The sequence below is a fragment of the Haemaphysalis longicornis genome, unplaced genomic scaffold (assembly GCF_048455015.1).
Source record: "Haemaphysalis longicornis isolate Haplotype H1 unplaced genomic scaffold, Haemaphysalis longicornis Haplotype H1 scaffold_8, whole genome shotgun sequence".
Classification (NCBI taxonomy): domain Eukaryota; kingdom Metazoa; phylum Arthropoda; class Arachnida; order Ixodida; family Ixodidae; genus Haemaphysalis; species Haemaphysalis longicornis.
This window is the reverse complement of record NW_027526445.1, coordinates 2763382-2791186: the sequence shown is the minus strand read 5'-3', so window position 1 is coordinate 2791186 and position 27805 is coordinate 2763382. Positions and strand designations below refer to the sequence as shown.

Below are 27805 nucleotides of genomic sequence, written 5' to 3'. Positions count from 1 at the left end.
TCTACCCACCCGCAGCCACAGCAAAGCAGGTGTTTGCCTCCTTGTGGGATTGACACCACCCTCCCCACCCGCCCCCACATAGGCCGAGTCGCCATCCTTGTGTCAATAAAGTTTCATTCATTCATTCATTCATTCATTCATTCATTCATTCATTTATTTATTTAGTTAGTTATTTGTTTATTTTAAACCTTTGACCAGAGCAGGAGGGGCTGCATATACATAAAATAACGAGAATAGGAATAACGGAGAACTGAGATAAAATGTGTAATAAGCATATCATAGTACCGGATTTCTATACAATTTTTCAAATAAATAACAATTGAACGATGCAGCACGTTATCGACCATTGCAACGGAGACAACGAATAGACCATAAGCCACAAGCTTAGATGTCGTCTGACACTTTATTAACAAATGTATACGTCGTTGCCATACTGTGTTTAGGCTGAAATGTCAGTATGCGAATGTTTGTCTCTTTTGTACGAGACAAGCAGGAGAAAGGGTACAACTTTCCCCTCTGAACTGCCCTCTGGCCCTCATATTCCCAGCGTCGAGGCCATGAGGGGCTTCATGAGCTGGTGCTGCTCCTCAACGGCTGCGGCCGCTGCTGCGGCGGCCGCGGCGCTGGCCTCCTTGCGCGTGACGCTCGTGAAGATCTGCTCGAGCGAGGTGTCCGTGATGAAGAAGTTGTCGAGCTTGAAGAACTTCTTGATGCGCGCCATGCGCGTGAACATCTCGCTCCAGGGTACACGCTCTCCGGTCACGCGAAACTCCAACACGTCCTGCGGAACGATGAAGCACGATAGTCTTTACAGAAGCCCGTGCGATCCAGTTTATAGCCCGCTGAAGAGTTTCATGCCGCTCGTCGCAATGCAGTAGAAGGGAAATGCGGCCAAGAGCCGACAGGGAATTGCGCACTTGCAGAAAAGCTAGTTTTATTAAAGCAGTAGGGCCACTGTCATATACTTATATCCTCATAATCAGTTTCCCAACTGCTACAAAGAAACGCGAAGATCACCGTCCAACTATTCATCAGGGTGCCTCTTCAGGTAAACTTCCCTATACCGTTTACAATCTGTACACGGGCCCTAATGAACGACCTGTATTGTGCGCTAACGTCCATGTTAATCAGATACGTGGTGAACTTCCGTGGTGATACGTGGTGATATTCTGCGTCAGGACATGGGCAACTTGCACCTGCTAGAAATTTTGCAACCTTTATAGCCTTACAGTCAGCCAAATATTGTGTGTAGATAAATCCCTGAATAATAATACACAGTCAAAACTCGATCTAAAGAAACCGATAATTCGAATTTCGCGATCTAACGAACAAATTCGGGTTCGCTCGTAGGAGCCTATATGGCTCGATGCTTTTATGAAATCTACTCGTTAATTGATTTATTGTAAGGTTTAACGCCCCGAAGCAACGCAGACGATGATGCGCGCCCTGGTGGAGGGCTCCAAATTATTTTTGACCACCGGGGGATCTTTAACCTGCACCTAAATGTCGTACACACGGGCATTTTTTGCTTTTCTCCTCCATCACCAAAGCGGCCGCCGGGGCCGGGAATTGAACATGCGTCCTCGTTCTCAGCAGCACAACGCCTTAGCCACTGAGCCACGGCGGCGGGTTTTTTGAAATCGAACTTAGGAAATAAATTCAGCGCCGTTCCCAATTTAAGGAAGCATTTTGGGAAGCATATGCAATTTCAAAAAGGAGCAATATCGAATGTGTTTCGCCAGCATTTGCCACGAAGATTATTGCATCGCGTTACACACAAAAAAACGGGGTATCTAATTTCGCTTCTACAGAGCTCTCGGAGATAAACAATGCAGTCGTACGTCCACCGACCATGGCATACTGGCCATCACGCTGTGCACAATATTGAAGGAAAAAGCTGCCTTCAACCATGTCGAATTTATTGTGTCGAAAAAAAGAAATTTGCAGAAAATCAGAGAATTGTCTAATAATGCGTAGCCTTCTTATACAGCCTGTCATGATTGTGAGTTTATTATCATTTGTATGTTTTGTTTTTGAATCCTGTCCGACTATTGCCCCTATTAAAATAGTTTAACGATTACAGGGGAAACTATCGCGAAACCTTTCTTATTGTGGAAATGCAGGGCGTTACACGGTTCACTATTTTTCGTAATTATTTTAACTCTTATTTTTTTAGTTTTCAAAATTTAGTTCTACCCATTGTCTACATGTACACAATTATAACGATTACAGGTGAAATTTCGCGAAATCTGCATTATTGTGGAAATGTCATGCATTATACGTGTTGCCATCTTCCGTAATTTTTAATGTTTTTCTTATTTTTAGTTTTTCAAAATTTTGTCCGACGTATTATCTCCGTTCACGTTATTATACCAATTACATTTGGAACTCTCGCGAAACAATCGTTATTGTGGAAATGCAGGGCGTTACACGGTTCGCCATTTTCCGCAATTACTTGACGTTTATTTTTTTTTTATTTTTTCAATATTTCTTTCGACAAGCTATCACCATTTACGCTATTGTAACGATTACCGGTGGAACGTTTGTGAAATCTGCATTATTGTGGAAATACGATGCGGTACTTATTTTGACATTTTTCGTAATTTTTAAACAAATTTGTTATTTTTTAGTTTCTAAATTTTCGTCCTGCAAATTATAACCATTTACCTTATTACAACGAACACATTTGGAACTTTCCGATATCTGCATTATTGCGCAAATCAGACACTGCAATTATTGTTTATCTTTCTTTTTTTTTAGTTTTTCACAGTTTATTTCGACCAATTATCTCCATTTACACTATTATACTGATCCCAGTTGCAAGTTTTGCTAAATGTGCATTATTGTAAGCTTGCCATGCGGTATACGTTTTCAGATATTCCGTATTTTTTAAATATTTTTTGTTATATCTTACTTGCCAAAATTTTGTGCGTAGAAATATCGCCATTTATGTTTCTATGAGGATTACATTTGGAACTTTTGCAAAATCTGCATTATTGTGGAAATGGGGGCGTTGCACAGTTCGCCATTTTTCGTAATTATTTTATAATTTTTTTCATTTATCTGGTTTTTGAAAATTTCTTTCTAGCAAGTATCTCTATGTACGTTGTTATAACTATTGTAGGTGGAACTATCGCCAAACCTGCATTATTGTGGAGATGCAGGGCATTACATGTTTTGCAGTTTTTCGCAATTTTTTTATTTTCTTGGTTTTTAGTTTTTCATAATTTCGGGCGACCTGTTATCCACATTTACGCCATTAAAGCGATTACAGGGGGAACTTCTGTGATATCTGCATTTTTGTGGAAGTGCAGGACGTTACACGGTCCTGGCTGTGGGGGTACTTGGCAAAGTATGATTCGCGTTGGAGGAAGCCCTGCTTACGTGGTTCGAGGTTATGAGAGCCAAGAACGGAAGTTCCGCTCAGCATTCAAATGGTACAGCAAAAAGTGCTGTGTTTCACGCATTGGCTGGGGTGCGACGAATTTAGGGCAAACCTCAGTTTTTCTTATTTTCATAGCGGACTGTTAGTGCATCGCTAAACTATCGGCAGGCAAGCGCAGCGACCGCCGCAATTACGATGTCGTGGTAGCCGCGCGAATGCGCATCCCTTTAGACAGCGAATTTGTGAAGTCAAGTGCTTCTAAAAGAGAGTACCGATTTGACAAAGTTCAGTTTAAAAAAATATTTCTCGGGCCCAGTGACTTTGTTAGAGCGGGTCTTAACTGTAGTCGCTTTAGCGGAAAATTGCAGTACTATAGTTGAACGGGGGGACTTAGCGCAAAAAAGACGAGGACATTAGCAGACGAAATTGGCGCTACTAAGAACTGAGTGTATTTCTAAAAGTACAAGCATATATGACAGGCATGCACCGAAGAAAAAAAAGAAAGGAAGGAAAAAACATACACACGGGCATCTGACACAGCGCTAACATCAGAAAAAAATGACTGTAGAAAAGCTCTTTCCTTATCATAGATAGAAAGTGGCGGTACGCTCACGCACATGGGCCCCTTTCTTTTTATAAAACATGCCTCGGCAACCCTACGTGCAGCCACATATCTGCTTCTTCCCATTATTTTTGTTTTGTCAAGGTCGCGTTTACAAACACAATCACAAAATTTGCAATGTCGGGGCAAGTGTGACACAGTTCCATGTTTTATCGACAGGGCATGTTCTCTTAGGCGGTCATTCATGCATGGGCCGGTTGGGCCGATATACACTTTGCCACAATTCAAATGAATCTCATAGACAACCACAACATGCCACAACATCGGAAAGATTGTGATTGCGTTTGTAAACCCGACCTGGACAAAACAAAAATAATCGAAAGAACCGGAGATGTGACTCCACGTGAGGTTGCCGAGGCATGTTTTATAAAAAGAAAGGGGTCCATGTGCGTGAGTGTACCGTCACTTTCTAGCCGTGATAAGAAATGTGCTTTTCTACAATACTTTTTCTGGTGTTCGCGATGTGTCAGATGCCCGTGGTGTATATTTTTTCCTTCCATTCTTTTTTTTCTTCGGTACATGCCTGTCATATATACGCTTGTACTTTTCGAAATAAACTCAGTTGTTAGCAGCGCCTGTCTCGTCTGCCGCCATCCTCGCCTTTTTGCGCTATGTTGTCCCCCCATTCTTTAAGTACCAACTAGCCCAACAGCACTTTTTATTGGAGTACTATAGTTCTTTCAGGAAAGTTTTAATAAAACGAGAGTTGCAGCCGTTTTCTGCTCAGCTTTCACAGCGAAGTTGGCTTTTTCACATTACATTTTTCTCTTGCCGAAGGACAGTGGACGAACCGCAGCCACACATAAAGCTTTGTTTCAAAATTTGCGACTGAAGTGGGAATTGTTGGTTAAGTGCGTAAGCCGCGTACCCATTCAATTCCGCTTCACTGCAGAACAGAAATGGATTGCATGGAGATAATTTCTCGGGTGGGAATAGACGCTGCCTGACATTACGATTACTGAACACCCCTTGAGCACCCTCAAACGAACGTTAACAAAAGCATCTCCCAAAGAGCCCGTGTATCCCTACGAAGCACTATAACCCAGTCTCCTTTATTGTTGGCTTCACTAGTACACACAAATGCCCTGCTAAAAACATTTCTAGTGGCCCATTAAGAGTCCAGTCATCATGATCACCATCATCATCAACATCATCAGCCTGTCTACGCCCGCTGCAGGGCAAGGACCTCTCCAGAGATCTCCAATTATCCCGGTCCTGTGCTAAGTGCCACCAATTTAGCCCCGCAAACTTGCGCGCAGTATTGAAAAACACAGAATGAAATCACTGCGCATGTTATCCGGCAACGATACCTCACTTCACGCCGGGAACCGACTAACGCCGTGGAGCGAATGTGGGGCCTTGTTCAGAACAATACACTGCCATGTCGCAGCATGCTGCATTTAATTTATCCCGCAATGTACCCCTCACAAAATTACCCTGCATGCGGTGCACTAGACACCGTCACCCGTCTTATGTGGAACTTCCCCAAAGACACATATCCTATAATAGCCACTTGCGCTGGGAGACGGCGCCAGGCTACTGTGACTGGAAGGTTCAGGAGCCTAACGCAAGGAGCAGCCGATGTCACCGGAAAGTTGAGGCTGTCGGTCATCACACCTCCATAACAGATACTGCGCAGAAATAAAGATCTCTCTCTCTCTCTCTCTCTCTCTCTCTCTCTCTCTCTCTCTCTCTCTCTCTCTGCATGCTCAGTCCTGCTAAGTTCCGCTTATTCTAGTTTACTCAAGATCATTGCCAAGAAGATTATGTAGGGGCAATAAAATCGGCCTGTTATGAAACTTCGAAGGCCCTCGAGTTTTTTACTAATAGCGTCAGACGGAAGGACTGGCTTCCTCATTCAGTCCACCTACACGTGCTTACGAATTTGAAAAGGCAGGCACATAAGACGTGCTAGAGGGAAGATAAATTATGACGCTAGCTGGACAAATGAGCACCGGGTACGAGCCAATCGGAACTGACTGTACTCAGACAGTCAACCCGAGCGAAATGTGTCTAGAAAAATTACATGCACACCTCAAACTATATCCGATTCTTAACCTTCTGGTTCGTAAGGCTCTCCTACACCCGTGGTCTGCTACTCGTTCGTAATTGTGAGGACGATATAGTCGGACCTGCACATTTACACCTGACAGCCACGTAAACAGGGCGTCTCCCCGAGCCCTCGTGTGGCGGCATTATAGGTAACCTCGTAGTTCAATGGTTCCGATCATAAACCGCTGCGCCAAGCATTGCACCAGCAATCCATCCCGGAGAGAAGCAATCGGACGTGAACGTTAATAAGAAGCTCCCTAGATGGCCCCCGCAGACTTAATAGCGAGAATGCTAATATTCTACCGATAGAGGCAAACTGATTCCCCCAAAAAGACGGTTACGCTTCAAGCACTTCAAGGATCAATGTCATTCATTGGGACTTACTTCGTAGGCATGGGCCATGTCAGCCTTGGGGAACAGCCTGTACACGCCATTGATGACCTGCGACTGGTAGGCGGTGTCCTGAGCACGGTCCGCGAGCATCTTGACCGTGATCGTGTAGCCCTTGCCAAACTTCTCCTTGAGATGCGCCAGCGAACCGAGGCACGTGAGTCGGCCCTTGGTCATGATGGCGATACGGTTGCAGAGGAACTCCACATCGGACATGCTGCGTGGGCGCCGATGGTAGGCCGTTAGCGGAGGTTGGCCTCTGCCACGTAACGGTAACGCACAACGGGAGACAACGGCGCGAGAAAATGTGGAAGGAGCAGAACACCGATCACCACTAAGTTCATTTTTTCTTGCGTGTGCGCGTGTGTGGTGGGGCACCAGTTCAGGAAATTGGGAAGTAGACCTAATTGGTTTATAGTCATCATATCGAACAAGCAGCGCGAAGGAGACGGGACAAAGAAGAACGAAGGAAGAGACAGCGCCGAACTTTCCACTGGATTTTATCAGACAAATACACATATATATACTACATTCTAAAGAGCCACATGTATGGCTTCGTTTCTTCGCAACCGCGATTACAACACAAGCTAATTCATTGACAGAATGCACGTCCAAGTACGACAATAATGCGCACCGCGGCCAGACGGGAAATTAAATTTCGTATCAGCTAACGGCACTTAATGGAGGCTGACGCACTGGTCCTCATTTTTTTCTAATATGATAAGCTTGTATAATTCTTCCTACACTTCGATCCTTCTGTCTTGCAGTTACCACAGTGTCTTGAAAGGCGGGGACACACTTCCCACCTCTAGCCATGCATGCTTTTCGGGGATAACTACGGATGGCCACCCTGCCCCACAAGGAGGCTGTTTTGTCCTCTCCTAAACACAGAGATTCATGCAATTGTAACTAGAGGAGAAACTGGCGCCAGTGTCAACGCGAACCCCGGAATGGCGCTTACGCTTCGATGGGAATGATGGGTACATCTGGAACAGGATTGCGTTGGATCGAAACGGGCCTAAGGCTGCGCAAATTGTGTTTTTTTTTTTGTCAACAAAACTCTTATTGCGGAGTTCGCTTTTTACAAATTACATGACAAACAAGAAAGGTAGTTACCAAATTCAGATTTTGTGCGAAATAAAACGGCGCGTTTAAATAGATATCAAACGCGGAGTCAACGAGGTTTGCGGAGTGAGCTTGCCATTTGCAGCCAATTAGAGCGGCACGCGGACTTCTCAAACAACTGTTGGTAAAAGTTTCGACGCATGTAGTTTGTAATATTAAGAAAAGTTTTCTGCTCCTAAAAAAACAAACGGGTTACTTTTGGAGAAGTTATCCTAACCTGAAATAGTAACACCCTTCAAGCAGCGATCTTATCAGCCGCCGGTACTGCGCCGTAGAAGCCGGTGTTCGCACGAAAAATATGACAGCTCCAAGCAGTTCGCAACCGTCGTCGCCTTCGAATATACATTGTTCTTCCGAATGAGCAGCGCCACAACTTACAGGAAACTTCACCCCATACAGCCCCTCCATTTGTGTTTTCGTGCTCGCGGTGCCGGAAATGGATTCATCACCCACCCCAATCGCAACTATAGTTACAAAACATTTCCACTTGTGGCGGCATCAGTGTACGAGCAGCATTTATTTTAAGCAGAAACGTATTTTTGACCGCTTCTTCCAACATAGGCGAATACGTTCATGCACGTAAAAACCGGAAAATAAACTGGCTGCACGATTCAATCCATAATGACTTCCGCAAGCCATTGAGCGCCAATCCGAATCCAGAACTACCCATCACGCCCATCGCGGCGGATGATCCCAGCGCCAGATTTCTCTCTAGTTGTTGTTCTATGAACCTCTATGCTCTCAACACCAGTCAACTTGTCTAAACTTGGGTTATCCACACTGACTTGGTCGGAAAAAAATAACTTTGGTGACATGCCCTGACATGCCTGCTTTTTCACTATTTTTCCATTTCTCAGGCCAGGTGCACGGTTTACGTGAACCGCATGGAGCATCTTCACAAGCGAACACGCGCCGCGCCGCTGAAGCATCCGCGGAAACCACACGCTGATGATGATGATTAGAGTCCCTCCCTTTGTATCGGGACGTCGGTTATTCTACTTATTTGTCCTACCCTTCACTACACTAATGTGTTAGCCCCCTCCCTCCTGGTTTTAAACTCCCATCGCTTCCCTCCCTTCCCGCCCTTGCACACCTGTTTACCCCAACCCCCATGTGGTTCACTCTTTACAATCTTTTACATGCAAGAAAAAATGTGGCAACGTCCCGCTCTTTATCTGAACGACATGTTCTCGAAAGCGGTCATGTATATCTCGGTCAGTTTAGCCATTAGAAACTTTACCAACGGTCAACAGCACCTCGTAGACAACGCCTATCACGCATTTACCGAAGGGTGTGACGTGCTTTTTTCGCATTTTTGCAGGCACTGTTTTGACGTTACTCGCGAGCGAAGCTTGGAAACTTTCAAATGGACATGTCTCTCTTTTCAAACACCTTTCAGTATAGCCCTTTGCGAAACAGCTTTGGTTTTTTTCTTTGGCCCAGTTTCAGCCCCCAAATGAACATCGCGCGCAGAAAGCGGGCAGTTCGTGGGCGGTCTCAGGTGTTCGTCTTCACATTGCATTTCACTTTTGATTTGAAATGTAGAATAGAGCGGAATAATTTCGCAAAATTACTTATGTACAAGATATATACTCCACAAACACAGAAAATTTCGTTCAGAAAAACTACAGAAAACAGCCTCCGAATTTTACCAAAGATAAACTCCGAAAACCCGGAGTTCTGGATATACGGGAATACTAGCTTATGTAATCCGCGTGGACGTTTACGCGGAGTACGAGCACGGAGATTTGGTATGGGTATCTCAGGAAGGATCTCAGGGCGAATATCCCCAAGCGCAAGGTATACATTGGCCATTCTATGTATTACCGAGGCGGCGTTAGCGCCCGTTCGAAGCAGCATTCGGAACAAATTGAGAAATGCAATCGAGACTAGGCGTTGCAAGATTCCGTTTGGGCCCCTTTAGGTTATTTTGAGAAAGAGTAGCTTCATGGACATGCAGATTGCCACGACAAGAAGGGTTTTGAGCGCAAGTGTTGCGCATATCACAAATAAATTGTACGTATTTAGTTTTTTCTGTGTGAAGCCCTCCTCTATTCATACGGCTGTACGTAGTACTATTTTATATAGGGTAGGCTTTCTTGGCTTCTCGAACACTGAAAGTTTTGTCTTCGCACGTCCCCTCATTCAGGCGGAGTAGGCATTGCAGCCGTGCATTGTCGGTATGCTGGACGATGTGTTCCTGGTGAACACCGCAGACAAGAACGAGACCAGTTAACCATGCCTGTCGCACTGCTCTCGCGCTGGGGCCCACAAGGCATGACTTTTTGGATAGTCTTGGTGAACAGCATCGACCACCGACTTAAAGGGGTCATGAAGACAAAAGACAACTTTGTTTATTTTGAAAGAGTTAGACATTGGCAATTCTTTTAGTGCCATGCCACCCACGAAAGATATTTTATAACAAAAAAATATAAATGTTAAAAAACCTTTATATTTGGCTTTACAGTGACATTTTACGAGCATGAGTGACGTAATATGAGCCAACCAGCAGAACGTAGTTTTTGGTGTGTTAACAGCCCGTTAGCATTCAACTGATGCAATGAAATGAGACTAGAGGCCCCATCATAATCGCCGAGTTATTTTTCTTGACGGTCGGCAGTTGCCAATCTCACATACAAGTTTCTGTGACATAAATAAAAATTTAGCAGTGGCTTAGCTCGGCTATGTCAGGATATACGTAGTGTGAGCTTAGGTGTAGCAATCCACTCCAATCCATCCAGTCCAGTTCAGTCCAGTTCGGTCCGGTCCTGTCCGGTTTAGTCACTGCTCCTCGCGCATGCGCAGCGCCGAAACCAGGAGCCACGCGAAACGGCTATCAAGCGGCTGCGGTGCAGCGTCAAACCTGGGTACTGCGCAATGGTGGCGCACAGCTGGGCACGCGCAGGCGCAAGTGCATCTGCCACGGCTATGACGTCCCTCCTCTCAAATGCGCAGACCGGTGAATGTGCAGACCCAATTCTCTACACAGCCGTACTCCAATTGGATTTGATTTCCTATCCAATCCAGTCGAAATCCACTCCAATCCAATTTAAATCCAATCCAATCCTATGCTCCTCGCACTTGCCCAGCAAGGCCCTTCAGGGTCCACGCGAAACTTCTCAACCTCGTTCAGTGTAGCTTACGCTACAATAAGTTGCCGGGGAATGGCTGGGGTGTCAGCACTGCTTCATATACGTTTTCTTCAGTATTTTCATTATTTGTTTGAATTTTCTGATAAACTTATCATTGCAATGGGGACAAAGCAGCCTCTCTGATAAACCAAACTTGTTTTTTTATCTTCGTTGCCCTTTAAGTGCCCTTTTCTAAACACTGATTACTTGCGCAAATTAAGTCTCGACTCCCTCAGCAATGTTCCAACCACTCGGGGTTTTACGCGACTTCAGTGGAAAGAAATGGCGGCAACGTGTTTCAGCTAACCCTGGATATGCAACGCGAAAGCTCGGTTTAGCCTAGTAAAATCTTGGTTTTACTTGGTTAATTTTCATTTAGCTGTATTGCCCTTACGTATGCCCTATCCTTAAGCTCTCCTCCAGTCTTTTTCGCGTGCCTAGCATTCCAGACGCTCTCCAGTGAAGCAGCTCGCCTGGTGATATCCGCGGGGTGGTAAAATGCTTCTCGCCGATGACGAGTCAAGGCCTCCCGCTCTAGCGCAACGCTCAGAGAAGACGACCAGTTTATTCATTTGTGTTTGACCGTACGTGCTTGCCCAAATCGCCACTGGCACGGCTTTCTCGCATAGCTGACCACATGTCCTGTGCCGTCGCTACGGGAACGTGGAAGGCATCAGTTGCTAGGGCGCTGTTTCGAAGATAAAGCAAAGGGACTCAAATGTTAAATGGCCAACAAATGCGTCACCACAACGTTGAAGTATTGCTTAGGGAAACAAGCCCGAAACAGACTGTGCCAAGCAAGGAGAATGCACGTATTAAATGGCTCTAAAATACTGTTCTTTAGATGCAGAATTTTAGCGCGTGTTGCTGCACCTCGATTTTACCGCTCCTAGGTAATGTGTACACTTTGATAGTGCTTTAACGGTAACTACAACCAACGCCGCTAAAACCTTTCTTCTAGGCCTACCTGTGCGAACTCAGCACGATGGACAGATTGGTGATCTTCTGGAGCGCGCTCATGTAGTCGACGATGCGCCTGCGGGCAGGGCCGCCGACGCCCACGTACGGCTCGTCCAGCAGAAGAACGTCCGGTGAGCCCAGCATTGAGACGCATAGCGATAGCTTGCGCTTGTTACCGGCACTGGGCATGCGCAAGCAAAAATCCTTTCCTTCAGTTTTCCGGCGCTGCCAAAGGGTTGAAATTGCAAGATTAGTTATGGCGCGTTGACCTTTCGCGTATTGCGATGTCACCATTGCAAACGGGGGACTAGAGCACGCCGCAGTCGTTGAAAAAAAGTCGAGGTACATTTGTGTTTATTTCAGCGTGCACAGTTCTTGGGCTGACCACCCAGCATTTTCGTTGGCCTTTCGGAGAGGTTGCTATATTTGGTGGTAGGGTAATGGTTTCGAAAATACGTACAACCGGGGAACACGCGCTACCGAAGCGCTGTGAAGCTGGCGAACGCTTCATGCGAGCTCAGTTCTGCTGCGCTTATAACTGCTCAGCGACAATAGGACTATGTCACGCTTAAAAAATAAGCTTGAATTTTCATCTATCACCAGTTAATATTGCGGGACCCTTTTTGTCCGACTACACCAGCGCGTACTGTGGGATGCCTGGCTTGTAGCCGCACAAAAATGCGTAATTGACGAATAGAAGGCATTTAATCGTTATAATACTGCAAATGTACATCTTTGTAAAAGAAAAATTAATGAAACATCAATATCCTAGTTTGGTGTTGATAGATCAAACTGGCAAAGCTCACCGGTCACAGAAAAAAAAAAAAACGAATAGGAACGATAAAAAAACCTAAAAACGAACTAACGAAGTCCCAAAAGTCATGCCATGACGTGATTATCCAAAAAACATATTCCAAGAATAAAGGCTGTAAATAATGTAGTAATATGCTTTAGAGCCCACAGGTGAACAAATCAAACGTTCCAGTATATAATCAAATTAAAATTAAGTCACAAAATCACAAGGCTCAATCTAGTGCAGTGATCTCACGCGGTCAACTTAGGCACAGTGAAAACTTGTTGATTGATCTGTCATGGGAATAGGCAAAACACAAAAGTGAATTTGGAGAGAAACCTGCAGCTGGTCATGATTTGCGGGTCGGCGGCTGTCTTGTGGGTGTGCTTGGCGAGCGACGCCCAGCTGGCGGGTCGCTTCTGCAAACGTGTACTGATGTCATTTCCGTGACGGATATGATTTCAGTGAAATCAGTGCATACCCATATAAAACACTTCCGTGTTAAAATATAAAACCCGAAAACTAACAACCCTAAGTATAACGTACTCTTTAGTACTACAGGTTGCTTCCACCCAAGCAGACCCATTGTGCAGGGGTGCACCTTTTTACAGGCTGCTTGCTCCGTTGTACTGGCGTCACTTCCGTGACGGATATGACATCAGCGAAGTCTTTGTGTACCCCGGAAAAAAACACTTCGGTGTTAAAGAAAGAAACCCATGCAAATGCGCTGTCTAAGCTGACGTGCCTCTCCAAGGCCACAAAGGAAACGTAATATTGATGCAATGAGAAACGGAGTAAGCAAGATTAAGCATCAGTAGGCTTTTCTCAGAATCTCGGCACTGTTCATTCTGGAATTGAACACGCATGAGCTAATCAGTGAAAAAAATGAACAATTAAGGGTCCAGTTGCCCAACGTTGCAAGCTTTCCTTGCACGACATGGCCCATGAGGACTTGCCCTATTCGACGAGTTCCCCTACGACGAGTTGGATGCGACGATTTCACTTGTGACAAGTTCTCCTAGACCCATTTAACGCATCTTCCAACAAGATGCCCCATGTAAAGTTCATTGGAATTCGCACTAGCAACGAAGCACCATGTGGAGCGTGTCTTCCGTTTTTCTATTATATCCAAACTGGTTGAGTACATTTTGAGTTTGGATCCATATTGAGTTCTGAGTACATTTTGAGTTTGAGTCCATTTTGAGTTCTGAGTACATTTTCAGTTTGAGTCCATTTTGAGTTCAGAGTACATTTTGAGTTTGAGTCCATTTTGAGTTTGAGTACATTTTGAGTTCTGAGTACATATTGAGTTCTGAGTACATATTGAGTTCTGAGTACATATTGAGTTCTGAGTCCATTTTGAATTCTGAGTACATTGTGAGTTTTGAGTCCGAGTGAGTTCTGAGTTTTGCGCTCAATGTGAGTTTGAGTTTGAGTGAGCGCAGATGTGCTGCTCAGCATTGAGTCTGAGTTTGAGTGAGTGGTGATTCGAAAAAAAAAATATTAGTGAGTTTGAGTGAGTCACGCCAACTTTGCTGAGGTATGCTCGCATGTCATGACATTCGTCTAGCTTTTTGAGCTTAGCGGACGTTTATGTTCACAGTCACGTTTGGCACGCTGAAATTTCAGTGCAGTAGCGAGATCATTCAGGTCCAAATTGGGGGCATGCTTCAATATAACGGCGGCGCTATTTTGCAGCCAGGCATACACGCACCTGTACGTTCCGACGAGATTGTCAGCGAACTCTGCCAAGCGGAAGATGTCGAGCATCTCGCGCAAGTACTCGGCCGTCATAGAGACGCCTCTGAGGCGTCCGAAGAGCACCAGCGTCTCCGTGCCGGTCATCATGTCGAGTAGGCCATCTTTCTCGGGGCAGTAGCCGAGGAAACTCCGAAACTGCGAATAATACGATACAAGAGTATAAACTCAACATGTCCTTGCATTACTGTGGCATGGCATCTTAGGATTCGCATGTAGGAAAAAAAAAATTACAAATTTTATAACTATATGTTTTTGGGGCGAAGCCCTTTAGGTGCTGCGGCTGGCGCGTCTCCTGTCTTTGTCTTCGCAATCGTCGTCTCATGTAGTCACGGTACTAAAACACCGGGAAACTCGTTTACGCCTCACACTAGAACGTAACGCCTACTAAAAAAACACCGCTACACTCTCTTACGCCTCGTGCTGGAGCGCTACGCGCACTAAAAACACACCGGAAACCCGTTTACGCCTCGCGCTAGAGAGCTTCGTGCTTCAAAGACAAGAGAGAGAGAGAGAGCGAGAAGGAGGAGGAATAAATTTTATTTTTATAAGGGAAAGGGGGGGCGGGAAAGACGAGTGGGTGATGGCCTCAGTCACGGCCGCCTTCAGGCCTCCCAGCAGTCCTCGCCCGGGAGATCAGGTACTTCTGATGCTCGAGCTGGAAGCCGGTCCGCCTATATTTCCACTGCTCCAATGTAGGTGATGGAATTGGGTTATGTTTGACGCACTCCCATACGAGGTAATAGGTGATGTTTGGTGAATTGCATGTTGTGCAGTTGTAGGGAAAAACAGTTAGTGAAATGGGATGTAAAATTGCTGTGCTGTAGTAAGCCTGTGTTTGGATTCGGCGCCAGATTTGACAGTCTTGTGTATTGAGTGATGGGTGAGAGGAAGGGTGAAGGAGGCGTTCCCGGCGATACTGGTATAAGATGTCCGAGTATGTTTTTGGAACCCAGTGGCTGGCCGAGGTGATTGGAGGTGTGTCGCCGGGCTCCCTTGGGAATGCACGGTGTAAAATGTCGCAAGCAGCGGCGTGAGCCACCTCCATCCCTGCGAGGGATGCATGACCACGCGTCCAAACAATGTGGATGGTCGATATGGCTTTGGCGTGTTTCAGAAGTGTGAACGCATGCCGAGATATTCTTCCTGATAGGTTATGCCGGCACGCCTCTTGCGAGTCAGTGATGACTCCAATAATTTGCTTTTTGCTGGACGTGGCCGCTAGGGTGATGGCTGTCTCTTCTGCGACATCGGTGTCGGTTGTTCGGACTGTTGCAGCTGAGACTGATGTCTCTTTGGAACCCACGACCACTGCAACGTGGGCCTGGTGTTCGGGATTTCTTGCGGCGTCTGTAAAATAGACATGCGGGTTGTCGGTGAATTTATTGATTAAGTACCTTGTTCTTGCCTATCTTGCCCCTTTGTTGTATTCCGGGTGCATGTGTCTTGGAATGGGGGCTACTTTTATGTTGGTTCGCATGTTTGATGGGACCCGGGTTGGTGCGTTAGATGGTGCAGGAATCGGGTAGCCCAGTTTGTCTAGAACCACGCGGACCGTTGGAGTTCGAGCTAGTCTATTTAGTTAGCTTGCTCGTTGCGCTTCCAGAATTTCGCTCAAGGTGTTATGGAGTTCAAGCTTGAGAAGGTTGTCAGTAGGCGTAAAAGCTGGAAGTCCTAGGGCCAGCTTATACGATTTTCGAGTTAGGGCATCTATTTTAAAGTGTTCCTTGGGGCGTAGTTGGATGCATGGGGTGCCATAGTGTATGTGGCTTGTCAGCAGTGCTTGAACAATGCAGCAGGTTTCCTGTTCTTTAAGATCGCTCTGCTGGGTGCAGATCCGTCGGATCAAGTGCATCAACTGCATGACCATGGTGTTTAGTTGTGGTAGCAAGTCGCTACCTGAGCCGTCTGCTTGAAATGGTACTCCCAAAATGGGATGTGATGGGACTTGGGGTTCTGGGATGGATGCGGTGCTGACGGTTGGGTAGGACGTTGGGTTGGATGGACTACCTCGTGTTCGTGCCCGGAAGACCACAAAGCTGACTTGGTAGGGCCGCACGCAAGGTCTTGTCTTTCCCAGTACTCCGTCACGCAGTTTATGGTTTGTTGAAGACTGTCCTGCTGTTCTCCAGCTGATCCCGTATTCGTCCAGATCGCAAGATCATCGGCGTAAAACGCGAAAAAGAAATCTTTCTTTTGTAGAGACTGGGTTACGGAGGTGTGGTGACCGATAGCTACAGCTTGCCGGAGACCTCGGCGCTCGTTCCATTACATTCTTCTAAACCTGCAGGTCTGAGCTGCCCAGCACCTCCTCCCAGTGCTCGCCAGTGGGGATTATGGGAAATGGGTCTTTGGGGCAATTGTGCATCATATGCAGGGCAATTGGGTGAGGGGTGCACAGTGGGATAATATAAATTCAGCCTGGCGCGACATGGTAGTGTATTACTCTGCAAAAGACGCCTTTGTCGCTCCTCTGCGTTAGTCAGTTCCGGGTGAACAGGCGGGCATCGACGTCGGGTAAGGCGGCAATGCGCAGTGATATCGTGGAAGCTCAATAGGCTGTCGCGAGCCGACTAGGCTCCATGGAGGGGGACAAGACTAGCTCCTGCTCGGATGGTAAGCTCTCGACCTGCTGTGTTGACCGCTTCATTGTCCCCCAGCCCTGTGTTGGGAGGAGTCCAGATCAGCTCCACCTGGGAGGCTGGAGGATTTTGAAGGAAATGCTTGAGCGCCAGGGCAGAAATAGTCCCCTTGGCAAAGTTTTTCGCTGTCCGTTTTCGAATCAGAAACTATAATTGCCGGGGTCGGCCGATGTGATATAGCCAGCGCAATGGCCGCCTCTTACACCGATGCCGCGTGGCGCGTACGTATGGTGAGGGAATTGATGGTGGGTGCCATGGGATCTTATATGGCCGTCACTGCATATGCTTCGTGAAGTCTGTAACTAGCAGCGTCTACATACGGCGTATTTGGCCTTATTGGGTACTTTTTAGCCAATTAATGTGCACGCTGTTCTCTTCACTTCTGATTGTGCACTGGATGCATATTGGACGGGAGTGGGCGCAAACGTAGCACGCCATGAATTTTGGGAGAAATGGTTACTCGCGCGTCACTTATTATTGGGACTTGGATGCCTAGTCTGTTCATAATATGTCGGCCGGTAGGTGTTTCCGACAAGCTGGAGAAGTGATGGGACATGGCGCCGCAGAATGTTGCCGTTCCCTCTCGCTTCGGCTTCGCGGCAGCTCTGCTGTATGTCTGGTTTAGATAGTGCCATGCTAGGAAATCCGGGTGTGATAGTTGGAGCGGGTAGTTTCGTTGTCAATCCTCCAAGCGTATGCGGCATCGTTTTCAGCGCTTCCATTTATTCCCACTCCCATTCCGCTTGCATGGTGTGCTTATGCCAGGTCCCATCACTTAAGACCACTTCTTAGAAGATTCATCGTGGTCCTGGTTACCTAAGATCGAAGTCGGGGCTGTAAAGTGCGGGCATGCGTTCCCCATCACCACAGGCACCCCAAGGATGCCCCCTGCGGCAGAAACTGGACCGCGATAATGGCCCCCTCCTACTACTACTACTCTCCCTCCTCTTCCTGGGGCTCATGGACGAAGCCACCATCGTAGCCTGCGCAGAGGGAGTTCGTGACCGAAGAATGATACACCTTTCACGGCACGCAATGCCAGCGGAGTGGGCACATTGTCAGGCACGACGGACAGAGGATGGTAGTGAACTTGTGAGCATTGGCGAGAACTCTAGAGTGAAACCACAGGCAGTGTTACCTGCTTTGCCAATTCCACCTTCTGGTACACGAACCTGAACGATGTTCTTGCAAAATACATTTCGAATGCTAATTCTGGCTGAAAACTGTGTATCGGCCCGTATGTGCCTAATAGTATGACAGAATGATTAGGAAGCCGTTCGGACAAGTGCTTGTAGCAATGTAGTTAGCTGAGGTAGTGCCACACCGAAGGCAAGATTAGTGCTCGAGAAAGATGTAAGTACAGCAAAGAAAACAACGAACGGCGGCTCTTAAAAGCAGAAGAAGGAAGGGAGCGCACAGGAAACGAAGTAGCAGAAAGGAAATAAAATGCAACTGGAATTTTCCGACGCCAGCGACCAAAAAGTACCGCAAAAAGAAACAAGGTAGTAGGACCAGAGATAGAAGGCGTGAGATTATAACAACCTTGGTTTCGATTGTTGGTTAGCGCTTGTCTTTCCCAACAAAGCTCGACATCGCATTGCGTCGACAAAGGATGCCAGAGTACTCTTCCGGAAACCTTGGAACAGCAAATCAGGAGCGGAGAAGCGCGATCACCTGTCATCGATGCCACGCAAGGTTGAGCGGAGCAGCAGTTCCACGTCTTTCCCCTACGCGTCCCGTCACGGGCCCTCGTTTAGAAAGACCAAGCAACGCCGACTTCGCACCTTGGCGACACCGCTTGGAAACCCTCTATACAGGCACGTACTGAAGTTGCATCCGCAGTGTGTGCCATATCCTATACTAGGGGCACATTTGGTGTCATTGCTCAAGCAAACTGCGCTTCAGCGAGCGTGCCGTCATCGCTACTTGGCACGGCCCATGAACAAAGCTCACCAGTTGTCGGACTGCAAAAATCCGCAATATCAAAAAAATATTGAAACTAAATTTTACGAAATCAAAATATTGTTTAAAAGCGATTTAAGGGGAGTCGCGGGTCCTAGAATCCCGAAATTTGGCCAAGAAATCGATTTTTCGAAATCGCCATTTTCGGAAATTAGAGCTATTTTTCTGCCAATTTGCAAAATATCCAGACCCGGGAGTATGTATTTGAGCCATAATATCAATTCAGGGCACCGACGACCGCTAAAATCGGCCAAGATTCGACGCGAAAATAGCATCTTTTTGACGACTCGCCGCTCGGGTTCTACGCGCGCCACGGCGTCCATCTTGGTCTCATTCGAAAGCGCGTCTTTTCGTTTTCAATTCCCCGCCAGAACCGCTCCGTTTCGTCCGTTGGTTCCGAGTAAAATTGTGGTAGAAAAGAGACGGAACGCGCCGCCCAATTGGCTACTGACTGCACGTGACCGCAGGGCGCAACCTCATTGGCTGGGCGCCGCGGGTCGTCTGCTCGGCTCTCTCATCACAGTGCAACGGCTCATGTATTCGTCTATGCCAGGACCGGCAAAAGCCCCGCATGGCGTAAAAATAAAGTAAATATGTCTATCAATAACTGAAAGTAAGAATAGCAGTATTAAAAGCACCTGGAGTATGATTTTCTGCGGGTCTGACGACGACTTACTGCAAGAACGGCGCCGAGACGGAGGTAGGCTTAGCGCCCCCGCGGGATGCCGAGACGATAGCGTGAGCGATATGATTACGCGGGCGGGTGCACTAAGGTGCGTCTATCTTTCGATCAGCAGCAAATAGAAAGAAAAGAAATGATGAAGTGGAGGATGCCGCATGTCGACGTCGCAAGGGAAGTGTGTTCATTCTGTTATCAACGATGCCGCGGCGGGTCGGCCCGCACTCCGGCGCGCGCTTCCTCGTCGGCAGGTTACCATATAGATGAGCGATTTGGGAACTATAAATGCTCTCACTGAGCACAATGTGCGTTGGTGACGTGATATACGAGTATATTAAACTGAAAACGTGGTTATCTCACCTAGCCAAGCGCATGCACGTTACAGAACAGTGGGGTCCATTGCGTCACCAGCCCCTTCGCTGCAACTCATTTCACACGATGTAAATCCGATTTTATTGCTCCAAATGAAGCAGTAACATAACAGAATGAACGTTTGCAACTGTGGTGCACGATCGGCACCTCAGCCTTGGTCGCCAAAGAGCGACGGCGCGCTGCCAACAGCCTAAAAATTGAAGCAACGTTCTGGCTTTGCTTTTGTTCAGTTTTTGATTGATTGTAGGGTTTAACGCGCCGACGCAACGCAGGCGATGAGGCGCGCCGTAGTGGAGGGCTCCGGATTAATTTTGACCGCCTGGGGATCTTTAACGTGCGCCGAAATCTCGTACACACGGGCGTTTTTGCTTTTCGCCTCCATCAGAAAAGCGGCCGCCGCGGCCGGGAATCAAACCCGCGACCTTTTTGTTCAGTTTTTCTGCCAAGTGCCATCTGTATACAGAGGATTTCATAATTTTCCCATCAACTGATTTCAGCAAACTTGGTATATGCTCGTGTTGAGCGAAAAGCGAGCTACACTCTAAATTGTTTCTTTTTTTTCATATGCTCAATAGATAAAACTGTCACTTGTAGTAAAACTTCACTGCGATTTTCTCAGCTTCCCTTTTTTTGAATATGTGCCTAGCCTTTTTTTGAATAAATGGTCGCCATTTTTATATAGGTGAAAATTGTTAATGTGCGTCAAATAAATGTTGTAAGTAATGAGGTTTTCAGATTGTTTTTTTTTTTCGAAGGATTTCTATAAAGGTTACACCGTTGAATTCAGGATGAAATGAACTGCATGCTGAAGCAATTTTAATTGGCTCAATGTGCCTCAAATAAATGTTGTAAGTAATAATTAGAGCTCGTTAAGTTTTCAGAAAACTGTACTTGGCATAATAAGACTAATTCTATCCAATAAACTATCTCTAAAGGAATATAAATAGCTTCAGCATGCATGGCAGGTCTTAAGCTACACATCCATACCATTTATTTTTAAAAATGTTGAATAAAAAGCCCCTTAACGGCCCGTAATAAATTACTTAATTAGGCTCCAGTATTTTCTTTGTAACTCAAAAAACACTTATGCCTCATAAAAACTAATTACATATTCGAAATGAGGAAACAAAACACGTATGCACAGTGATTTTCGTTATCATAGACCAATACATATAAAAGTTCATTTCAAGACCCACGTCTCCCCTTAATAATAGACGCGTAAAACGGCCGATTTATTTGTGAGATATTCTTGGAAGCTTCATGCAAGACGAACAAGGAAAAAATGTTACGCCTTTTTTATTGATTTATGCGTCAGGCGCTATAACAAACTGTGGCAACCCAAGTCAAGTAGGAAATTACGGTTCTATAGCTGCAGTGCGAGCGACCACGAAGGCACGCGATTGCAGTGACAGCTTTCCCTCTAGTATACAGGCTGCTACGACGATAATTTTAACGCTAGAACTTTTTCCTGGGCGAACCGCCGCTCTGTCCGCGTTCGTACTTCACACGAAGGTCGCGTTTTGTGGTCTATTTGGTTCGACACCGGGAACATTGACGGTACTTATGTGCTTATCTTGAAAATAAAAAAAAACTCTAAATTTCACCTACGGGAAATTTCACCTAAATTTCACCTACGGGCGCCATTTTCACCTACGGGAAAATGGCGCCCGAGTTGGACGTGCGAGCCAGCGCAAGTTGGTCTTGCAACGACGGCGCCACCTTGGGTATTCAGAGCGAAAGGCACGTTTGGGATTCACAGTAGGAAGGAGCCAAATGGTGTAGCAGACGGTCAGGAAATGTGAAAGCGGGTTTTCTGTTCGTCTGCTAGCTCATTTGCCTCCGTAGGGGCATTTTCTGATCGTCTGATGCACCATTTGTCAGCTCCCTACCGTGAATCCCAAACGTGCGTTTCGCTCTGAATACCCCAGGTGGCGCCGTCCTTTCAAGATCAACCTGCGCTGGCTCAAACCTCCAAATCGGTCGCCATTTTTACATAGGTGAAAATCGTTTTAATTTATTTTCAGAATACGTACGTAAGTAGCGTCGTTGTTCCCGGTGTCAAACAAAATAGTCCACAAAATGCGACCTTCCTATGAGGTTTGAGTTCGGACAGAGTGGCAATTCACTCAGGAAGAAATTTTGAAGTGTTCGCCGCACCACTCTGTACATTTGTGTGGGCATGCATGGTTACATCCCTCTCCTATGCTGGTGTCGTTTCCCGTCAAATGCATGCCGGCTTCATAACCAACCCAATCTTCATCAGGGGATCCTGATACCCGATGAATACGCTTGTTTGCCCTTCGGTACTTGTAGCAACAAGTGACGATCGCGCTTAATCACTACGTCTACACAACAATGAGTCTGTGCCGTTACACGGAAGCGGCCGATATTTTACTCACGGAAGACGTTTAATTTGTCAGCCCTCCTTCGGTAAAAGTGAGAGGGTCTTTACCTTACTGGTCGCCTGGAGCAAAGAGACGTTGGTAATGTAGGCATTGCCGCTGTGTGGCAGCAGCTCCCCTGTCAGAATGCGGAACGTCGTCGTTTTGCCCGCGCCATTCACACCCAGCAGACCGAAGCACTCGCCTTTGCCCACCGTGAAGCTGAGGCCCTGGGTTATAAAAAATGACTCCAGGTATAACTCCGACTGATGATTACTGGTGACATTTTGTCAAAAAAAAATGAAACTATACTCGGTTACAACCATGGAGGAAAGAAAAGGTTAGGAGAGGCCCTGACGTCACATTTGTGAAGCCGAGTCCCGCCATGACTTGAGCCCACGGAGCCCAGCACTCTATCCCAACATCCTTTGCTGTCTCCGGTTTGATTTGACTAACATGGCGTCGCCCTGCCCTCCCGCTTCGAAGTGAAAACAGCGTCGTCGCTAATTCCTCGGTGCGATGTCATCTTCTAAGCTGTTGATTTCGCCTTCAATTTGCCCATTCTATCCCTCACCCAAAGTTTCAATCGAAAAACGGCCTTCGTTTTTGAGATAGAAGGACGATTTTTCAGCTCTTAAGCCTGGCAAAGTAGCGTTTGTCGTCGTCATAGCAACAGGCTGGCGAGATGGCGAACGCAGACGCCTAAGACTGCAGAGTTTTCAAACCAGCCTAATCTAAAAACGTTTGTCGTAGCGACTGCGATGGTTTGCAAGCGTAGCGAGGCAGCTACATACCAAGCGCCTCAAAAATTTGTCCGTTCTATTCGCCCAAATTTGGCCGCCGCAGATGTAAACAAGTAAGCAACATTGTCCATGGGCTCAAGAAAATTCACGTGACTTCCTCCACACTTTTCGCAATGCATTGGGGTGCTAGGGGCCTCTCCTGAGTATTGTTTCCTCCATGGTTACAACTCAAGAACGGCACCACCTCATGTAGTGTATCACTCCGCCAAAGCGCCGGACCCATGAAGTCAGTGCGCGCGTTTTGAAAGGGGTTTGCTATGAATGCGTGATATCGTCTGCCTTGTCTCACGCAGATTGTTTGTGGTCACTGGAGTCGTTTATAAGCATATTAAGACCACTAAATCACGGGAACGGCTCACGCCATGTTCAAAATATTCCCAGTTACGCCTTACTTGCGCCGCGCGGAGAAACATCCGGCTACGCTGATCAGGCACAGCGGCAACTTCCGGTGCCGTTCTTAAGTTGTCACCGAGTATAGTGGTCTCGCTATCCCAGAGACCACAAGCTTGTAAAACGAAGTATGCTGCAGGGCTTTACGTGTACGTGACTACATGCAGAAGACACGAAAACATGCTTTATGTTCCACCCGGGAAACACCAGCGAGCCGCAACATCACCCAAATGCCCTCCGCTGGAACACGATCAAAGATCTGCATGAAGAACCTCCTGCTGCCCCCCAAATCCCTAAATCATGTTCCCTGCAGCCGATTTCGGTAGTTTTCACAGTGCCTTCGGGTACAAATAAATGAGTGATTTCTCTGTCATTGGAATCAGTAAAACAAGAAAGTGAAATGTGCAGCGAAATCTGCATCTCAGCATGATTTGCGGGTCGGCGACCGTCTTGTGGGTGTGCTTGGCAAGCAACATCCTGCTTGCGGGTCGCTTCGGCACAGGTGTACTGGCGTCATTTCCGTGACGTATATGACGTCTGTAAAATCTTGGTGTATCCCGGCATAAAACACTTTCGTGTTACAATATAAAACCCAAAAACGAACAGCGCTCCTAAGCCGGGCTTGAGAGGCCTTCGAATTCTCCTCACGCACAAACTCCGTGGTGAACTGCTGTGTATGCTCCCATCCTATGCTATCTGCTTAGATAACGTGTCTCCTGCTAAGCTCGAGCATCCATTTCTGGTGTTTGCGTATTGTAACTTCGGTGTAGTTTTTTTTCAGAAGAGTTGAACCTTGAGCAGGTTGGTAAATCACCTCGGCAAAAAGCGACAGCGGAACAGACGGAACGAAATGAAAAGTAGACAAACACTCGCGCTTCCCAGCAGCCAAACGGTTTTACTAAGCTGGGTCACCAGCTTTATGCAGGTTGGTCGAACCTCATACAACAAGGAAAAAGGAGGGACACGAAAAATCATTAAAATTTATTTCCAGAAAGGCCCAGCCAGGAGAATGGGGCAAACGTGTCATTTGTTCAGATAAAGAATCTGTTTTACGATTCGAGACACTTCTAAAGCCAAGCGGTGAATATTGTTAGGGATCCAAGTTTCTCACTTCGCCAAAAAGATTCTTTACCTGTCCAAACGGCACATGTGCTTTATTACCCATGCTGCACCTCTTTGGAAATGTATTTTGACGGTGTCCCTTCCACTCCTCCCTCCTCCCCCCTTTTTAAAGTAGACCTTTCGAGCTCTACCAACCAACGCATCTTTCCTGGCGGGCGGGATAACGAAGCCGGGGATGGAGGGAGGGGTTTTCACTCACGGAGCCGAGTGTAGATGGCGCTTCGAATGGTCACCCAGCATTACCCGCGCGAACGTGCCTGTTCTCATCGGCGGACGCGTTAGCGGACGGCTTTGTCGTCTGCTTTAGCGACGGTTGTTTCGGGCCTGTTATGGCTCAGCTTTGCGTCCATTGCGCGCTTTCTTCGCACGGCTCTATTACTTGTTCGACAGCACCTCCCGAGTTACCCCGACCCGACGGAATTTAGTGGTCGTACGGCTAAGATACCTTAACGTTTGGTTTGCAATGGGGGAAAACAAAATGTAGATACCTCTTACAGACATCTAGCCGCAGGAAAAATGCTACCTTTTCCGCACTGCTTGCCACAAATGGGACTCCGCTTTCTAAATTGCTGAATACTAATTCAGTTGTGTTTGCAGAGGTGTTACAAAAGGCGAAAGCAGCAAATGGTTCTGATAAATAGCGATTATAAATGTCCCCTCAGCTTTCTTGCAATTCTCAGTTTACTAAACTAACTACTTTAAATCGGTATAAATGGAAATCACTACGCTCACATGCCGAATTGTTTCGGTGTCTGCGCTTGTGTCGCGCGGTGGTGTAGCCCAGAGCTCACGCATCACAATGGCTAGATTCCGCTGTCTCACCCCTCGTAAGACGCTCCTCTCCGTTTTCTTTCTCCCGATTCACAGCCGGGCTTCAGCGACGGCGTCCGCCGCTGTAGCCTGGCCGCGGCCGACGCTGATACTGCGTTCAGGACGCCGCCCCCGCGAATTCCAGGTAACGGCTGGCAGAATTTCTGGTTTCGCTCTTTGTAGAACCACGTGTGGAATTCCAAGTTTCTTCGCATGGGCAATTGTTGTTGTGGATATTGTTTAAAGCTTTGCTTTCGAGCCACCTTTACAGCGCGGATTGGAGCCAATTTTTTCTTGTTTGGGTTACCATTAAAATCCTTTGGCTGCCAGTAAGCGTAAAGGGTCGGTCTTCCCGTCCCACTGCGTCTGTTGCGCTGCCGCTTTCTTCCGAAGTTTTCTTCCAGCGTCACAGCTGTGCACAGGATGCTGCTCTAAACTTCACTTCCGGTTTCACAGTTCCCCGGGGCACAAACCCACCTTCAGAGCGAGGTTGTTAACCATGTATCCGTAGGCCTTGAAGAGCCGCTGCACAACCACGAAGGGTGCCACCGGTTTTCCGGGCGAGCCACCGGCCAATAGACTCGACACCAGCTGCTTCTCAAGAAGGACGCCGGTGTCTTCACCCTTGGTCCGAGACTGCTGCTCGAAATGAACAGACACGCATTTTGTAACAGTAAATATACAAAAACTGTGGTTGATTTCTCTGTCATAGTCATAGGAATCGGTAAAACACGAAAGCTAAATGAGCCGCGAAATCTGCAGCTGAGCATGATTTGCGGGTAGGTGGTTGTCTTGTGGGTGTGCTTGGCGAGTGACGTCCTGCTGCCGGGTCGCTTCTGCAAAGCTGTACTGGCGTCATTTCCGTGACGGATATGACGACAGTGAAATCTTGGTCTATACCGGCATAAAACTCTTTTGTGTTAAAATATAAAACCCGAAAAGGTACAAGGTACTCTTTAGTGCTAACCATTCCTCCCCCGTAAGAAGACCGTGTGGGCAGGGGTGCACCCTTTACAGGCGTCTTGCTTCATTGAACTGGCGTCAGTACGGTGGTGGATATGACGTCAATGAATTCTTTGTGTATCCGCGAATGAAACATTTTCGTATTAAAATGCATAAATGAAGTGTCGGCCATGCTATGAAACTGTTTTAGTTAAGACAACCATGCATTTTGTCTCACCAAACAGGAACGTTTCCTGTCGGTGAAAAATAGATAAACGATAACATCTATCTTTTCTATCATAGTTTGTTATTGACGTCGCGTTACAGGCCACAAACGGTGAGCTGCTTGGCCTGTTGAACAAATGAGGTAGGTAAGGCGTTGTAGAATCCAGCCTGCAGCCAACGCGGGCGACAAAGATAAAGGATAAGGAAAGACTGCGATGACATGCCGCGACTGGTGGGAAACAAACGGAGCGACGGCGCCAAAGCGAGAAAAGGTGACCACTGCGACGTTTCGAGTGCGGAACACCTTTGGCGCGGTGTGCGAAGGACATGCAACAAACGCCGCGTTCCCGACTTCGTCTTCCGGAGTGATGCGTTCACATCTTGCCGAACCTCACGTTCGTGAGGGAGGGGTACGATATGTTCACCGATACATGTTAAAACAGCGCGACTAGAGACTGGACGCAAAGCAAGAAATACACAGGACTAGCGCTATCTCTTTGCTTCTGTCTCTAGCCGCACTGTTTTACCATGTTTCATTCCTCCAATCAACTAGCCCACGTTCAAGCACTGAGATGTTCACGCGCATACTTGAATATCCATCGGTGGATGTCTGATTTTTCGGTGAATTGCTTCCGGCAACGAATTTGCGTCTGTAGTCCGCTCGCTAGAATAGACTTCTCACCTGTATCTCGAATAACTGAGAATCCAGACTACGCTTGATCGCAAAACAGCCGCTTCCCACACGTGTGTGCACGTTCCTCACGTTATAACATCTTAAATCTGACATAACCGGACCACTACCGCCTTCGCTTTTATTGTGCACAAGTCTAGCCGATGCGGCCTGATAGGGCTTTTTTGTAATTACAGTAGAATCTCGATAAACGGTAATCGTTTAAACGGAATTACCGCTTAAACCAACACTAGCCTTTAAATTTGTTGGTTTTGTATTCAGATAACGTAAAACAACTTTCAGCAATCGGAACTAAAATTTCCGCGGCACCCTGTAAACGGAACCGGAAATAGAACTTCTTTTCAGACCCATTGCCACGACCATGAGCTTTTTTCGATCCCGACTGTTTCGTTTTTGTTTCTTTTTTGTTGTTTTTAGGCCTCTTTGCCTCGTAAGCCTGACATCGTTAGTTAGTTAACCCGTGTTAGCGCGACGAATGCAACATCGCAGTTCTTGTTCCAGTCATTCCGACTCGATTCAAGACTGCGACGTTACAGGGCTCAGCTCCTGGCGCCTTGTCCGTGCCATCAT

The 27805-nt window shown here is 46.9% G+C and overlaps 1 protein-coding gene across 1 annotated transcript; it reads right to left on the bottom strand.

Annotated features, from left to right (window-relative positions):
* Positions 1-372: 372 nt before the first annotated feature.
* Positions 373-27805, bottom strand: LOC144149727 (phospholipid-transporting ATPase ABCA3-like). Its single transcript, XM_077681380.1, has 7 exons — positions 27770-27805; positions 25855-26016; positions 22324-22482; positions 14173-14354; positions 11673-11846; positions 6444-6666; positions 373-781 (listed from the first exon to the last, which is right to left on the bottom strand). The coding sequence occupies exons 1-7, from the start codon at positions 27803-27805 to the stop codon at positions 536-538; spliced, it is 1182 nt and encodes a 393-aa protein (XP_077537506.1). The 3' UTR covers positions 373-535.